The sequence below is a fragment of the Brassica napus genome, chromosome A1, assembly GCF_020379485.1.
Source record: "Brassica napus cultivar Da-Ae chromosome A1, Da-Ae, whole genome shotgun sequence".
Lineage (NCBI taxonomy): Eukaryota > Viridiplantae > Streptophyta > Magnoliopsida > Brassicales > Brassicaceae > Brassica > Brassica napus.
The window spans coordinates 8,888,560-8,905,464 of NC_063434.1; the positions used below are offsets into that span (position 1 = coordinate 8,888,560).

Here is a 16,905-nt window from a genome sequence, read left to right on the forward strand (position 1 = left end):
AAGAATGGCCAACCAAATGCGGTGATTATACCAGGGATTACTAGAGGTAGGATGGATTTTCGGCCCCATCAAAACTCTCTTCCTTAGCCATTTTGAGCTGGAATTGTCAAGGACTTGGGAGTGTCCAGACAATCCGGCGAATTAAGGAGATCCATAAGAACATGGCTCCTAATGTAATGTTTTTTATGGAGACAAAGAATGATGATGACTTTATCAATAAGAAACTACAAAGTCTCCAATACTCTCATTACTTTTCAGTACCGCCTATCGGGCTTAGCGGCGGGTTAGCTCTCCTATGGAAAGATGATACTGATATCACAGTGCTTGAATCATCTCCCAACTTAATTGATACCAGAGTCGTATATAAGGGAGTAACATCTTTTGTGTCCTTCATTTATGGAGCTCCGGCAGCAGAAAACAGAGCCGCTTTTTGGAGTAAAATCAGCGCAGTGGGAACCGGAAGAGATGATCCATGGCTGATCACGGGGACTTCAATGACATACTCACTAACGCAGAAAAGTGTGGAGGACCAACACGCCCTGAAAGCTCCTTCACCTCCTTTCGAACTTTTGTTGCGCAAAACGGACTATGGGATCTCAAGCACACAGGGGAACAACTATCCTGGCGTGGCAACCGTCATACTCACTTCATAAGATCCAGACTGAATAGATCAATGGGCAACTGTGCGTGGGCAGAAGCCTTTCCCATGGGTAGTTGTCGATACCTTCGCTTCAAGGGATCCGATCATCGGCCCTTAATGTCATACTTTAACTCGGACAGAACCAGGAAGAGAGGCATGTTCAGGTTCAACAGAGCCTTGACGGAGCAGGAGGAGGTTACTCAGCTAGTTGATGATGCTTGGAACTCCTCCCCTTTGGATACGGTTATAGAAAAGTTGAATAACTGCAGGCGAAGTATCATTCATTTGGCTAATTAAGGAGCAACAAAAACAGAGCAATTTGAGCATTAAACGTAACCAAGAGCTACTGGAGGCTGCTCTCTCAAGTGATAGTCCAGACGCTACTATCATCGATGGACTAAACGCTGAACTACGACGCTCTTACCTAGTAGAGGAACAATTCTGGCATCAACGGAGTCGGATACAGTTGCTCAGGCAAGGGGACCGTAACACCGGGTTTTTCCACGCTGCAACAAGAACCAGAAGGATCATTAACTCGATTCCGGTTATAGAAGATGCTCAAGGGGGAGTGGTCTATGAGGAGTCAGACATAGCTCGAGTGATCTCTGATTATTTCACTCATATCTTTACCTCAAATGGCAACAACTCTTTCTCCCAAATTCAGGGGCTATTAACCAGGAAGGTTACCCCCGGAGATGAATGCTACGTTGATAACTATACCGAGTGATTCGAAAATCCGAGATGCAGTTAAGTCTATAAACGGGAACAAAGCCCCTGGACCGGATGGTTTCTCAGCTACATTCTACCAGTCCTATTGGCATATAGTCGGAGATGATGTGATTAAGGACGTAAGGGAGTTCTTCATGACGAATCACCTGCACCCGCGGCAAAACAAAACTCACATTAGACTCATCCCGAAGGTGACAGGAGCGCGATCAGTTGCTGAGTATCGGCCAATTGCTTTATGTAATACACATTACAAAATTATTGCCAAGATTCTGACCAGGAGACTGAAGCCGCTACTACCTCTACTCATCTCCAACACACAATCAGCTTTTGTAGCGGGTAGAGCTATCGCGGACAACATTCTCATCACACATGAAACTCTCCACTTTCTACGGACTTCAGAAGCAACAAAGCAATGCTCGATGGCTGTGAAAACAGACATGAGCAAAGCTTACGATACAATAGAGTGGAGCTTTGTAAAGGAAGTTCTAGGCATGCTCGGGTTTGATGCAAGATGGATCTCCTGGATAATGAGCTGTATAGAATCGGTATCCTATTCTTTCCTGATCAATGGAACACCCCAGGGATCCATCCGACCTTCGCATAGGCTCTGGAAAGGTGATCCATTATCACCGTATGTCTTCATCCTGTGTACGGAGGTCCTCTCAGCTTTGTGTGCAAAAGGCCAAGCGAATGGAACTTTACCGGGGGTGAAAGTGGTTCGGGGTAGTCCGGCAATTAATCACCCCCTTTTTGCCGATGACACTATGTTCTTTTGTCAATCTAAACCATCGTGTGTCTCGGCCTTAATGAACATCTTGTCGACCTACGAAGCTGTCTCGGGCCAGAAGATCAACCCTCGGAAATCAGCCATTACTTTCTCTGCAAAAACACCAGCACCAATCCGTGCAAGAGTAAAGGAAACAATGGAGATTTCCTTGGAAGGTGGAGTAGGAAAATATCTCGGTTTACCCGACCAGTTTGGACGCAAGAAGCGAGACATTTTTGCCTCTATCCTGGATAGGATCCGGCAAAAAACACACAGCTGGACGACAAAGTTTCTATCCGGGGCAGGAAACAAGTGATGCTTAAGTCAGTCCTTGCGGCAATGCCTTGCTATGCCATGTCTTGTTTCAAACTTCCGGTGTCTTTGATACACTAAAAATGAACCTTTGCTACTGTCAAGTTAGCAGTGGTAATTGTAGTATTTGAGATTCAATCCAGAGGACCAGTTTACTCTTTACTCTTATGAGTTCAATGTTAAGCTGAGAAACAAGTGGGTTTTGAGAATTAATTGTGACAAAAGTAACAAGAATTTCTAGGTAATTCGAATTCAATTTAAATGAAGCTGGCTTAGGGTCAATGATCGGATGTTAATTGCAGAACTGAACAACTATTCAAGTGCGATGAAATGCGGTCTAGAACTCAGATCACTCGGCTGGAACAACTCACTATCGTGATCTTGTTCCCTATGCGTATCGGTCTTGAATCCTAAGCTCTCGCTTGGAACAAGACGCGATAGCAAGCTTTAGATGCGAGATCTGATTAGTTCACTTAATACCCTAATATCTACTCTCGCTGATTAGGGATACAAAGCTCATTCAATATATGTCAACTTATCTCCTAACGGTTAGCTAGAGGACTAAATCAAAGATCCAACATTAAGTGATCAGTTCAATGCAGGCAGTAAGATCAATATGAATGAAGACAGTTGGGATCACTTATTTGTGTTCAGTTCATGCGACTAACACCCTACAACCCTAAGCAAGCTTAGTCTACTACTCAATCATAAAGCAGGATGACACAGACATGATTTCTGAATAATACTGCATATAAAATAAGTAGAAAGACAAGGGTTCAGGGTAATCTTCTCGTGAGAATGAGAGATGGAGCCTTCTCCCTTACAAGTTGCGTAAATTCAAAGAGAAATCTAGGTTTCTTGCAAAACTAGCGTGAGTAAAAGAAAACGATACCCTAGGCCTTTTATAGGGAGGCGCTAGTGATAGGAAAATAAGAGAAAGAGAAAGTCGAAACTAGGGCAAACTCCCAGAATAGGAAGTTTCCTTAATGATCGGGAGCAGTCTAATGCTTGATCTCTTCGGGAGCAACCCTTGGGTTGTTCTAAATGACTGTTCCACGTTGAATCCTTCAAAACGACATCTGACTTCCTGAAGCTCTCTTCTTTACTCTTTCACCTGTTCCCAACCTGGAATGATGTAAATTAAGCACGAATTAGAACTGAAAATGAGCTCAAAGTGCACATATATTGGTATTAAAAACACCACATATCAGTCTTTGTGTAGACAAATTCAGTCGCTCCTCACACGGTTCTGGTGGGACTCGAATCCGGACAAGAAAAAGATGTGCTGGGTCTCTTGGGAAATAATGGCCTTACCGAAATACGCGGGAGGACTCGGATTCTGGGATATTGAAACGTTTAATGACGCTCTACTAGCAAAAATCGGCTGGAGATTAATCAAGGAGCCACAGTCTCTGCTAGCTCAGGTTTTGATGGAAAAATATTCTCGGTACCAATCTTTCTTGGACTGTCCAATACCGACAACAGCCTCCCATGGATGGAAAAGCATCCTAGCTGGAAAAGAGATCTTGCGGAAAGGGCTGAGTTGGGCTGTAGGCGATGGCGAATCAATTCGAGTCTGGGATGACCCATGGCTCTCCTTTGATACCCCCCTGCGACCGATGGGCCGGCTCATATGGCTACTCAATCTCTATTGGTTAAGGATCTGTTATGTCCTCTCACCAACAAATGGAACTTGGAAGAGATAAGAAGAATCATCCCTCAGTATGAGGACTTTATCATGCGCATTAAGACAAGCTCAACACAGTCTCCGGATACAATGGTTTGGCTCAAGGAAAAATCAGGGGAGTATTCTACTAAAACTGGATACGGTTTGGGAATGGTGTTGGACAGACCTACGCTGGTTGCAAATGAACTAGTCCACTGGCTGAAGGATATTTGGAACGTCAACACTAGCCCCAAATTGAAGGACTTTATCTGGCGAGTTGTGAAAAAAGCTATCCCGGTCAGCTCCAACTTAGAGAGGAGAGGTGTTCCACGATTCAACTGCAAGAAGTGTGGCGGGTATGAGGATGACAGACATGTCTTTCTCTCATGCTCTATTGCAGAGGAAGTTTGGAGCCTCATTCCGATAACACAAGGACCTGTAAGCTCCATATCCTCTGTCCCCGAACTCATAAAGCAGGTGAAACAATATGTCTCACTGCCACCGACGGGTTTAAACGCACCATTATGGCCATGGGTGATGTGGAATTTATGGAAAGCAAGGAACAAGTTGGTCTTTGAGAATAGAGCCTTTTCAGCTCAGGAAATTGTTCTCAAAAGTATCACAGATGCAAAGGAATGAAATGATGCACAACCTGGACGTAAATCTCCTCCCCAAGACAACCCCTCGCCGGCTCGACCCCACTGCAACTCGACAGTCCCACCTCCGTCACTCCCAGCTACGATACTTGTGTGTAAAGTTGATGCCGCCTGGGATGCTTCCTCTGGAGGATGTGGTATTGGTGGAATCTTCTGTGGCTCTAACGATCGGAACTTGTCAAACGTTTCGGAAGCTTACAGTCATGTCTCCTCAGCATTAATGGTGGAAGCTATTGCTGTACATCGGGCGGTTGCCCTTGCTGTCTATCAAGCTCTTGAAAAGGAGAGGGACACAACCTGAACTGTTCGGTATCATGTTTGATATCTATCATTTTACCACTTACTTTGATGTTATTTCTTTTGATTTCATTTCTCGTAACTTTAATGCGGAAGCTGATACCGTGGCAAAATCAGCTCTCGCCCTGTCTGTAATGAACTCCAATATTGGAGTGTAAAACCGCCTTAGTAATGCAATTTCGTTTGATCAAAAAAAAAATCAAACTCAGATTTATTCGTTTGTGAGATCAGATGATATGAGTATTTAATTCTCATTGCAAGCAACTAAATTTATTTGGCGTCGATAGATAACCTCTAGAAAATTAGTTAGTTAGGTTTAGATCCACTAAAGAATAACAGCAGAAAAATAGGCACGTGCATGATCATGCATGATTAGGTCTAAATATCCAGAAAAGACTATATAAAGAGGAGGTTGGTTACTCTTTCCGCATATAACACTATGGTTGCAACTGATGAATCAAAAAAATAACAAATGAAATAAGATAAATGGAATGCAATAGAAAAATAAAATAGATCCATTCCTTTTATTTTTTAACAAAATTGTTATAAAATAGTTTGTTTTGTATTTTGTTTAATTTTTTAGAATTGTGGGGATAAACATTTTATTCTATTCACCTTAAATGGTAAAAAAAAAAAATATAGAACTACTGGAATTAATCATTCCAAAAATAAGTAATCCAATTACAGCCTATGTCATTATTTTTTTCAACCGTTTCCACCGCTATTCATCTTCGGCTACTTGTATCTCTTCATCAAGTGTAGTAAAAACATCATTTTCCTACTATTTTCCTTTACATATTTAGTTCAGTTTTGTAATATTTAGATGAGATTATTGGCACCAATCAATTTGCATTGATAATATGATCAGTCTGACTGAAAAATGCAACTTGTTAGAATGTGTAATTAAGAAACTGATATATATAAGGTTATGAAATTACCATCTTTCGCTTTTGAAAATCATTATTGGTCCCAGAATATGAGGTCATGCTGAGACTTTATATATATGATATAATTTCAAATTTCAAATTTTTACGTACTTCACAAAGACAAAAATAAAAGGTCAGACGGTTAGTTTCTTAAATTCTTTCCACTAAGATAAGAAGATTATCAGTTACAAAAAAAAAAAGATAAGAAGATTATCTACTACAGAAAACATAAACCGCCGTACTATAATAACAGTGCCGGGTATATATATTTTTGAGACAATGCTATATTAAATAGATAATATATATATAATACCATAAAAAGTCGTCAAGTCTATAGTGAGCTAAAACTATTATATACATAACCCGAATTGAGTAAATCACAAATACATTTAAAAGATGAAAATATTATCTTCAATGAGTATTAACACTGCATTACGTACGTATGAGCTAATATTATAATCAATTTGTAGTTGTAGATAATGCCAGTTGTGGAGGCATCACAAATGAAAGGGGTCATTTGACCCCTATGAAGTTCACTTTGAAAGAATTTGGTCAAATGTTACAAAGTAAACTAATATGACTGCTATAGCATATGGTTGGAATCAAATTGACCCCAGTGGAAAATTTGACTAGCTTGGCCACTGGATAATACAATATATTGATGGCATTCCTATATTGATAGACCAGAAAGACATATTGTGGCTAATATTGTGGGGGTCGGAAGGTTTTTTGTTTTTTGGGTCGGAAGTTTTTTAAAGCAAAGTGACGGCTAAGTGAACAGTAGTGTGGTATATAGATGGTGTATATACATACATATTGTATTTGCATTGTTTTAGAGCATCTCCAACCAAAAACTTCAAAATGAAGATTTAAAAGTTGATTACTACAACTATGAATCTTCAAAAAAATCTTTAAAATTTTATTTATTTGCATTATAGTTATTGATATTAATAAAAGTTACTAATATTTATTGAAAGAAATAACTATAAGGATCAAAAAGAAAATAAAAAATAGTTTTGAGATTGTGAATAGTAAAATTTCAAATTTAAATTTCACTATTTATAATTTTAAAATTTGAGGTTGGATTAGAATGACATAAAACTTTAAAATATAAGAATCTGAGATTGGGTTGGAGATGTCGTAGTGTGGTAGTAGACGATGTAGTCATGTGGCTTCCTAACTTTCAAAAGAAAATATTCACCAAATTTAGTAGATCAAATATCTCTAAAATATCACAAGGTCGGCTAAAAATCTGCCGAAATCTTCTCTATATCCTGCCTTATTATACACTAATCCAGATTTATAATCGTGCAACGTGAATTTGATTAACTCCAAAAAATAGTTGTTAAAAAAAAAGATTAACTCCAAAAAATCCAAATTGCATTTGATCAATCGAATTTATGTAATTCTTAATTTTATTTTATAAACCGATCAGTTTACTAAACTAATTACCAATTAAAAACACATTAGACGGTGCAGCGAAAACCACCTTAGATAAGATTGTTTTTTCTTTCTTAATATGTATGAAGAAAATCGGGTAGTGACTTGCGAGATTAGCGGATTACTCAAATGAACAATAAAAGTCCACCCTTCCGAAAAGTTGACTCATTCAAATTACTGACGTGGCATACAGCTAATACGGGACCGTACTTTCGCTTCTCTTCTCGGACATATCCTTTTGTTTTAAAGTATTTATCGTACATATATCATATGACATATTAATCAGTTAATGCGTAATAATCAAAATTCGCATAACGATATGTATTATAGTGTCGTAGAAATTGTTGACAAAGCTCTAACGGATATCGTTCTAAAATATTCTTTAGCTTTATGTTTTGTGACCATTACTCACTCTTCTAAGTCTTCATATATGTATAAAAATTCTTTAGGGGTTGTTCTAATATACATATATGTTAGTATTTCAACAAAAAGAATGTATAAATATTTAAAAATAAAGAGATGATGGATATAAGTTTTCAAATAAGAAATCATAAAAATTCCTTTAGAACTTCTCCAACCACCTTATAATTGGCTAACTATTTTAAAAATCTTAAAATTCAATAATTTACAAAAATATATTAAATAATAATATTTTATCGTTGAGATTTTTTAGGTATCTCTAGGGCTGGGCAAATAAACCGAAACTCGAAAACCCGAATCGAACCCGACCCGATAAAAAATGAATCCGAACCGATCTGAATCCGATCTAAATACCGAATGGATCTTGTTTATGGTATTTCGGGTTATGGGTATTATCCGAACCGAACCCGAACCTAAATGGATAGCCGATAGAACCCGAAACATTTAAAATTCTCGAAAAAAGTTATACTAAACATGATCTCAATTCCTAATATGTATCCAAAATATATTGAACATCAAAAATAATTATCTATTACATGAATATTGATGGTTGAAGGTGGTGGTTGACGGTTGAAGTTTATAGATTTTTGTTTTGTTTTCATTTATAATGTTTTTCATTTCATGAAAATTTAGTTTTCGTTTGATGCTTTCATTTATTTGTTTTTTTTATCAATAACTATGTTTACATTTCGTTTGATTTTGAATGATCACATTTGATATTCCTTTCTTATTTTTGAACCAATTTTATTTATGTTTTTGTTACAAAATAAGTACAAATTAAGTATTTGAAAATCAAAGAACCGATTTTACTTATATTTTAGTTACAAAGTAGATATAAATCAGGTACATTTAAACCGAAGAACCGATTGGGATCCGAACCCGAAAGTACAACGGGTTGTACCAGTTCTTTGAAGATTTACTAAACCTGATCCGAACCTGATAGAACCTGAACCGGTCCCGAACCAAATTTTTATATAACCCGAATGGAGCTGATTTTGATAAATCCGAAAACCAAAATCTGATTGGACTAAACCGAAACCCGATTGGGACTCCGAATGCCCATGCCTAAGTATCTCATTAAAAGAAGTGCTCTATATCTCTTATATTACGTAGGTGGGATGTTAAAATTTTTTATACATATATATATATATATATATATATATATATATATATATATAGAAAATATCGTTTTAGTTTCGAGAGCATGTTATTTTGATAATTACAATACCATAAGGAGATGGTTTCAGTTTATAACTAAATAAGACAAATATAGAAAAAATGTTAGATATGTAAATATATAGGAAGAGCCAAAGTAAACAGATACTAGCTAGTATAAAGTTAAACAACACCAAAATCTAGAGAGAGATAAATTTCAAGTTTTCAACGCCCTCTCTGATCATCCGTACATATCCTACATTCCAATATTCAACTCTCTCTCCGATATCTTTATTGTATATAAGTAGGATATCTTTTCAACTCATTTATAACACATCTTCATAACCTCTCTATCTCTCTCTATCTCTCTCTCTCTCTCTTTCTTCATAACACATCTTCTTGCTTTGTGGGTTCTTCTTTGTGTATATAAATATATGCCCATACACATAGGAAGATATGATGGGTTACGAGCACATGAATCAGATGACAATGACGACAACGGGGATGATGAAGAATTTCAATAAGGTGGGACCAATCAATATTCCACGTAAGAAAACGACGAGGAGAAGTGTATCGGCCATTGATGGTGGTGCGGCGGCGACAGCTGCTGCGGCTGGAGAAGGAGATCGCCCGCAGGATCTCAAGACTCTTGATCTCAGCGGGATGTCCTTGGCTTCCCTCTCAGCATCTTCTATCAACTTAGCTTCAATCTCAAAACTCGATCTCTCCAACAACAATATTCAGGTATATATATTTATATATATATTGGATCAATATACTTTTCATCAACCGTAATTACTCAGTTTTGACTAAAAATCCGTGGAAAGAAGTTTTTTATGATGAAAATAGACATTTCTGTCGCTATTAAAAAAACTAATACGGTTTGTGCTCTAGTTAAATGAATTTTATTTGTGGTTGGCTCTAATTAAATTAAAAAGATCGTTGCTAAGTTGCTAACTACAAAATAAAGAAATGATAAAGATCGTAGATAAAATTCCTATTGCATATGCATGATTTGTTGTATTCCTTAATTTGTGGATTTTGTCATTTCCTGTTCGATTTTTCTTTGAAAAGATTCCTGTTTGATTTCATGAAAGAAAAGATAATTAAATGTCTATTATGTATAACAAAACAAAAGGTTTACGGATTAATTTTTTTTTAGCAAAAGTATAGCACAACAAAGCAAATTTTTCCAGAAATATTAAAATCATCTTGGCAGCGTGCACATAAAATTTCTTAGCCTATTTGTTTACGTCAACCCGAACCTTGGAAAGCATATTCGATCTTTTATTTACTCACCGTTTGGGTGTATAAGCAATTGAGCCACAAGTGTCCATTTGTCTTAAGAAAAGTACTCGTGTTACAAAATTGTTATATATAAATATATAATATAAATGAACAGCATCAAGCCATCAACTATTCGTAAATATGATATCGATTTACTAACATTTACTTCTGTATTTTACTCTGCTGTATTGAATATGTCTTCTTCCGGGAAGCGGAAGCAATATTATCTAGATAAAATACGATAAATACGCGTTGCCAAAAGATATATTGTCTGATACTTAAATAACACATCACCACTGATGAAAAAAACATAACATCAGTTTTAACATTTTTTTGAGAAAATATCAGTTTTAACTTTAAAACTAGATTTTGATCCGCACAACCGTGCAGGTACTAATTTTCATGTTAATATATATTTTACATAATTAGAATATACTTTTAAGTTACTTATATATTTAAATGTTTATATATAATTATTTTAAATATAACAATTTGATAGTTTTCATACTGTAAGTTAATTGATTACTTCAAATCATCACATATATTTGGTATTTTTTTATTATATATATTTTAAAATTATTTTTTATTGAATTATTATGATCATGATCCGTAATTCAAATCACTAGATTTTTTTTTATCAATATTTTTTTTTATGTTTATTCATTTAAGATTATAACTATATATATATCAATAAAATTTTAAGATAAGTTAATTTTATACATGAATTATCTAATTTACTAATGTTAACCCGTTCTACCAACATATTATATTTCTAGCATAAATTTTTAATGTTTGTGAAAATAAAATATATTAATTTATCAATTTAAAATAACTTTATCATATTTAGTTAAATACAATGTTTTATTTTAAAATAATAGATATAACTATAAAATAGTAAAATTAGTTAAATATAATGTTTACAAAAGATAACTGAGTATATATATATATATATATTAATGTATAATAACATTAATTTCATTACTAATTACAGCTATTTATATACAATTTTTGATAATTAAGATATTGTTATAATGTTTTTCAATACATTTGTTAAATATATATATATATATTTTAAATTAAAAGATATCAAATTATATTATGATTTAAGTAGTTAAAAGATTATATATTTAGCATTAAGGAAATACATTTAATAAAAAATTTAAATGATGATCTAAATAAAAATATCACACATGAATCAAGGTAAATTTGTTAACCAATCCGGATTTTTAAGAGTCGATGTTATATTAGGAATGATATATTATTAATCTATATTATTAGTAATAAATGAATGATAACTTATTTTTAGTGATGGTCCATTTTTTAAAAAAATCACACATAAATCAAGATTGTGACTTCTATTTTAATATATAAGATTTTAACTCTCTCTTCTCTCTTAATTTTTAACTCTCTCTTCTCATGGGTTGAAATCCCCGCCCACTCCAGTGGGTTAGAAAGAATACTAAAATAATGAAAGAAAATATACGGAAAAAAAAGAAAGATCAAATTAGTTTTTAGGGTTTATTCCGTTAGTTTTTTCCAGCTAGGACAGCATGCACAAGTCGTTATAGTAGTCGTAGGTTTTAAATGATACCTAGTAGTACATTTTTATATCGTAAATTTTTATTAGTACTATATGTGTATGTATATATAAGACATGTAAATTTGAACGTCTCCAATGTCCATCTGAAAAATACAATTGGATATATAAATATGATTCATCTTCCTATATATGTACCCTTCGAATTCGAATTTAATCCATTTCACTAGCCTTCTTTTATACATGTAAGACTTAAAACTATGCTGTAAGACTCATTTATCTAGTTTCTAATACAGCAAATTCCGGAGTCTCTAGTAGCGAGAATGTTAAATTTGTGGACATTGGATTTGCACTCTAATCAGCTCAAAACGCTCCCCAACTCCATTGGATGTCTTTCCAAGCTTAAGGTTCTTAATGTCTCTGGAAACAACCTAAAAGCTCTCCCCAAAACTATCGAAGATTGCAGGTATGTAAAATCCTTCCTCGTAACCATATTATCCATATGTACTAAAACGCTATAAAACGCAGATCGTTGGAAGAGCTGAACGCCAACTTCAACGAGCTGACGACGCTTCCAGACACGATAGGGTTCGAGCTAACGAATCTGACAAAGCTCTCCGTAAACTCGAACAAGCTTATCGTGTTACCAAGCTCCCTTGGCCACTTAACGTCGCTTCGTGTGCTCGACGCTCGGCTTAACCACCTTGGATCGCTCCCTGAGGATCTAGAGAACCTCGTGAACCTTCAGGTCCTTAACGTTAGCCAGAACTTCCAGCACTTGAAGACGTTGCCTTACTCCGTTGGGTTATTGATATCTCTCGTGGAGCTTGACGTTAGTTATAACGGAATTAAGGTTTTACCGGATTCCATCGGCTGTCTCCGCAAGATTCAGAAGCTATCCGTGGAGGGTAACCCTCTCGTCTCCCCACCTTTTGAAGTGGTACGAACAACTTAATTTATCTTACATTACTATACTATTGATTAACTTATTCTGTTCTTTTTGCGAAAGTAAAAAGAGACGTTTTATGTTTTAATAACAATCTATTTAAAGTTCTTATATAGTCGATTTTTAATATAAAAAATGCATTCAACAGAAATTAATATAGAATACAGAGCTTAGATTGCTTCACAAGCATTACTATCTGTAGTGTGTAAGAAAACGCAAGTATGATATTTATTTGGATATAATTATTTGTTAGATTTTAACGCTAATTAAGACAATCCGTTTAATGCACTACGGAATTAATTAACATATCAAAAGAAACTTCCTTTTTTTTTGGTAAAACATTACAAAAAAAAAAACTTGAGCGTAGTGAATATATAGATTAATAACATATAATAAAGTTTGTGATATAGTCTTATGTTTCATGATAATACACCAGGTGGAAAATGGTTTGGAAGCAGTGAAGCAGTACATGAGCGAGAAGATGACCGAATCTAACAAGAAAACTCCGACAAAGAAGAAGTTTTGGGGCATTGGTAAGATGGTCAAGTTCAAGACCTTTCACGGCCTGAGCTCATCTCCGGGAAGGTCTCCAGGAAGGAGAACCGGCGGTGACAGCCATGGAGACGAGAGGGAAGGTTTCATCAACGTCTCCGATTACCGCCAAATCGACGGAATCGCTTCCCCAAGACACGTGTCCCTCTTCAACCCTCGACGCCTCTTGTCTCCACTCTCCGCGTATTTCTCTCCTCCAAGGTATAGGTAGTGTTACTTCTGTGTGTTTTATATTCACCAAACCGTCTTCACACTTTCTGTTTTTTTTTTTTTTTGCATGCAACGTTGTTTCCTTTGTATCTATTTTTGCTTGTAGCGTTCCTTTATATGTATCATAGACTTTTGGGTGGCTTTTGTGGCTGTTTTTTTGTTTCAGTTTTGTTGAAACACATTTGTAAATTATGACATAGACTTTGTAGATTGATTCATGTCTGTATGTAATAATAATGTAAGATCGCATTTTGAAAATATCCTCAGTCGTGCTATGCAGTATCTTCCCCAGTTAGGCCTGAGTCCGTCTGTGAAGAAAAATATGGGCTTAGATGAGACATTTGTTTGAGCAAATTCTTTTACCACCAAAAGTTATATTTTCTATCGACTAGAAGAGATGTTCTGATATACATTTAGGAGATGCTATATGGCTTCTGAGACAATTATTTTCGATAGAAAGTAAAATATGTTTCCATTTTCATACGCAATAATGGCAATATATTGAAACTGGATAAACTATAATATTAAATGTCTAGGTTTTAATGTATATTGTAACCATATTACAAATTAGCCCGGGAACAAAAATACAAAGGGCTTTTAGGACGATACAAATAGCTTAAAACACATTAAGCTACATTCATCTCATATGATTTTATAACGTGTTAGTTAAAAATAATTTAAGCACAAATTATAAGTATTTTCTTTGACAGACCCATATTCATTGATAAAAATTAAGAAAAAGGACCCTCGGTTTCAGTTCAAAGGTTTGCTCTTGAATTTCCTCTGAGGCTTCAAATCAACAACCACCACAGTTATGTTGTCTTTGCTTCCTCTCTGTAAAGCTAGCTTTGACAAGTACTCAGCCGCAGACATCGCCGCCGGATCTTTCCCTTCGCCCCTCCTCTCATCCGTGTGCAAAGACGCATCTCCAGCCACAGCGTTCTTCTTGTGCCACAAGAGAATACGCTTCCTCGCCATCTCACACGCTTCCTCATCCGTCATTACATCCCAAACACCGTCACTCGCTAGAATCAGACAGTCATCTTCTTTGACTCTCCTCACAGCCGTCACTTCCGGATCAGGAATGATCGATGGTTTCAAGTACCTATCGCCTGTCACACACAATATAATGTTTTGTAAGAAAAAATTGTTTTTATTTCAAGAACCATTGATTCTTTTTAGTTAGTAATACAAGAAAGCTTACCAATAGATCTTGACATGGCGAGAACACCGAACACACGAGCTCCGTTCCACCGGATCACTTTCCCTCCGGCAGCTTCAATCCTCGCCGCTTCATCTTCTCTATCCGGCTATACACATTACACAAAACACACATCAGAAAACGATTCAAAATCTTTTTTTTTGTAAAATAAAATGAAATTAAATTAAATTCAACATTTTGACACAACCAATCTTAACAGAGATCCAAACTGTTTTTGTCGGAAAAATAGCTTACTTTGTGGTCAGTCGACAACGGAAGCGCAGTTTTGCCGCGGCAAAGAACGGCTCTGGAGTCGCCGCAGTTAGCTACAAAGATATGAGTCGGGAAAACTACCGCAACCACCGACGTTGACCCAACAGTCTCCGGCGCGACCGACTCCACCTCCGAGTCAACGCGGAGAAACGAGTTAAACAAAGCCTTCTTCCACTTCTCCTGCCACGTGTCACCATCGCAGAGCATCGGCTTCTCCTTCGCAATCTCCTCCGCTAAAGCCAAATGCATCCTCTCTCTACAATAGTTCGCCACCTACACAAACACAAAGACCAATCAAGATCCATCCTTTGAATTAAACAGAGGAGATCCATCGATGATTACCTGAGACCCGCCGTGACCATCGTAGACACCGAAGAAATGAGCGGTTGTCTGAGGATTGAACCGACCGTCTAACATCGAGTTTGTCGGAGATTGGAGGAACCTCGGTATCGTGGAGACAGCGTCTTCCATCTCCGGTCTCCTCCCACAGATCGAAGTCACACCGTACAAAGGCACACTCTTGAACTCGAACAGACTCCTGCTCTCTGTTCTGCTTATCATCTTCTTCGATCTCTCATCTGAGCCGTTGATCTCTTCTCCAACAACTATCTCCGACGACGACGAAGACGATGATGATGATGATGATGATGATGATGATGGTTCCTTCTTCATGTTCAAGTTAGGTGAGTTGATCCGCGAGGTCAAAACTTTCCTAGACCCAGAAACAGAGCACGAGCCGTTCTCCGAATCCTGAGACGAGTATTGACCGTTGCAGTAGCCTTTACCCAACATGATCCCTGCTAACTCCATCTGCTGTTCAGGGAACGGCATGAAAGGCATAGCAACGGCTGGTGATACTTCCTCCATTGATGCTCTGTTTTTTTTTTGATTTTTTCTCAGAAATGTTTTGTAAAGGTTTGAGTTTTTTTTAGTTGTTTGGTTGTGTAAAGATGGTTTGATCTATTAATGGAAGAAAAGCCGAAAATTCGACAGATTTCTACAAGAAAAAATTTAAGAGATCAACTTTATTAGAAGGTATGGAGACAAGATTCTCATGATACACCAAAACTTTCCCGGGAAAGATCAAATATTTATCAGGGTTTCCTGGGTTGTGGGTAATTCGTTACAGCCTCTTAAAGATTGTATCTCTCTCTTTCTTCAATTAATTTTTCCAGCTAATGCTGTTTGTAGATTCAACTACCTAGAAGTTGAAAGAAGGCTCTCTTTTTTCTTCTTGTTCACAGATAAAAGGAGAAAGAAAGAAGGGAAGGGAAGTGGAGAGATAGGTAACGCAGAGGCAATAATCCCTTCAAATCTGCTATTTATGTTATTACTTGAATAGATATTATTTATCTTTATTTTATTACATTATAAAACTTCTGTTTTTAATTATTTTGTTGTTTTTGTAATAAGGGGAGATGTTTCGTTCTTGAGATTTTAAAATCAGAAAAAGACACCTGCTTTCCAACTTTTCTGCATTCAATAATTTTTTTGTATTTTATTTTGATTCATTGCTCGGCTTTTTTTCACTTTTAATAACTTTGTACAAATAAATGTTGAATCATCAAATATTATTACACCAAATAATTCTTTTTTCTTGTTAGAAGAAATACTCCGTTTAGCTTTTAAACTTTAGTTAGGTCATCGGTTTAATGAATTAAATGTAGTTTTATTAGATGTCTTTCACTAATAGACATACGTGTCACATTCGGATTTAAGTCGTAGTTTACAAAATATTTATTTGTCATTTAACAAAGTTTATTAGAAACTTCTAAACATTGGACTAAAAACATACTCATATATAGATATATTAAAAAACAATTAAACTTCTGTCATTTTCAGTATAAGAATAATAGAATTGGATGTTCTTATATTCTGTAAAAATGGAAGAC

At 36.1% G+C, this 16,905-nt stretch overlaps 2 protein-coding genes across 2 annotated transcripts; one reads left to right on the plus strand and one right to left on the minus strand.

The window, feature by feature from the left end:
* Positions 1-9,120: 9,120 nt before the first annotated feature.
* Positions 9,121-14,274, plus strand: LOC106444518 (plant intracellular Ras-group-related LRR protein 8). The gene is made up of 4 exons (XM_013885990.3): positions 9,121-9,751; positions 12,128-12,297; positions 12,360-12,771; positions 13,214-14,274. Exons 1-4 carry the CDS (start codon positions 9,464-9,466, stop codon positions 13,538-13,540), a joined length of 1,197 nt encoding a protein of 398 aa, XP_013741444.1. The 5' UTR covers positions 9,121-9,463; the 3' UTR covers positions 13,541-14,274.
* Positions 14,041-16,380, minus strand: LOC106444507 (protein phosphatase 2C 56). The gene is made up of 4 exons (XM_013885981.3): positions 15,356-16,380; positions 14,996-15,286; positions 14,744-14,849; positions 14,041-14,651 (listed from the first exon to the last, which is right to left on the minus strand). The coding sequence occupies exons 1-4, from the start codon at positions 15,878-15,880 to the stop codon at positions 14,293-14,295; spliced, it is 1,281 nt and encodes a 426-aa protein (XP_013741435.1). The 5' UTR covers positions 15,881-16,380; the 3' UTR covers positions 14,041-14,292.
* Between the last annotated feature and the right edge of the window lie 525 nt (positions 16,381-16,905).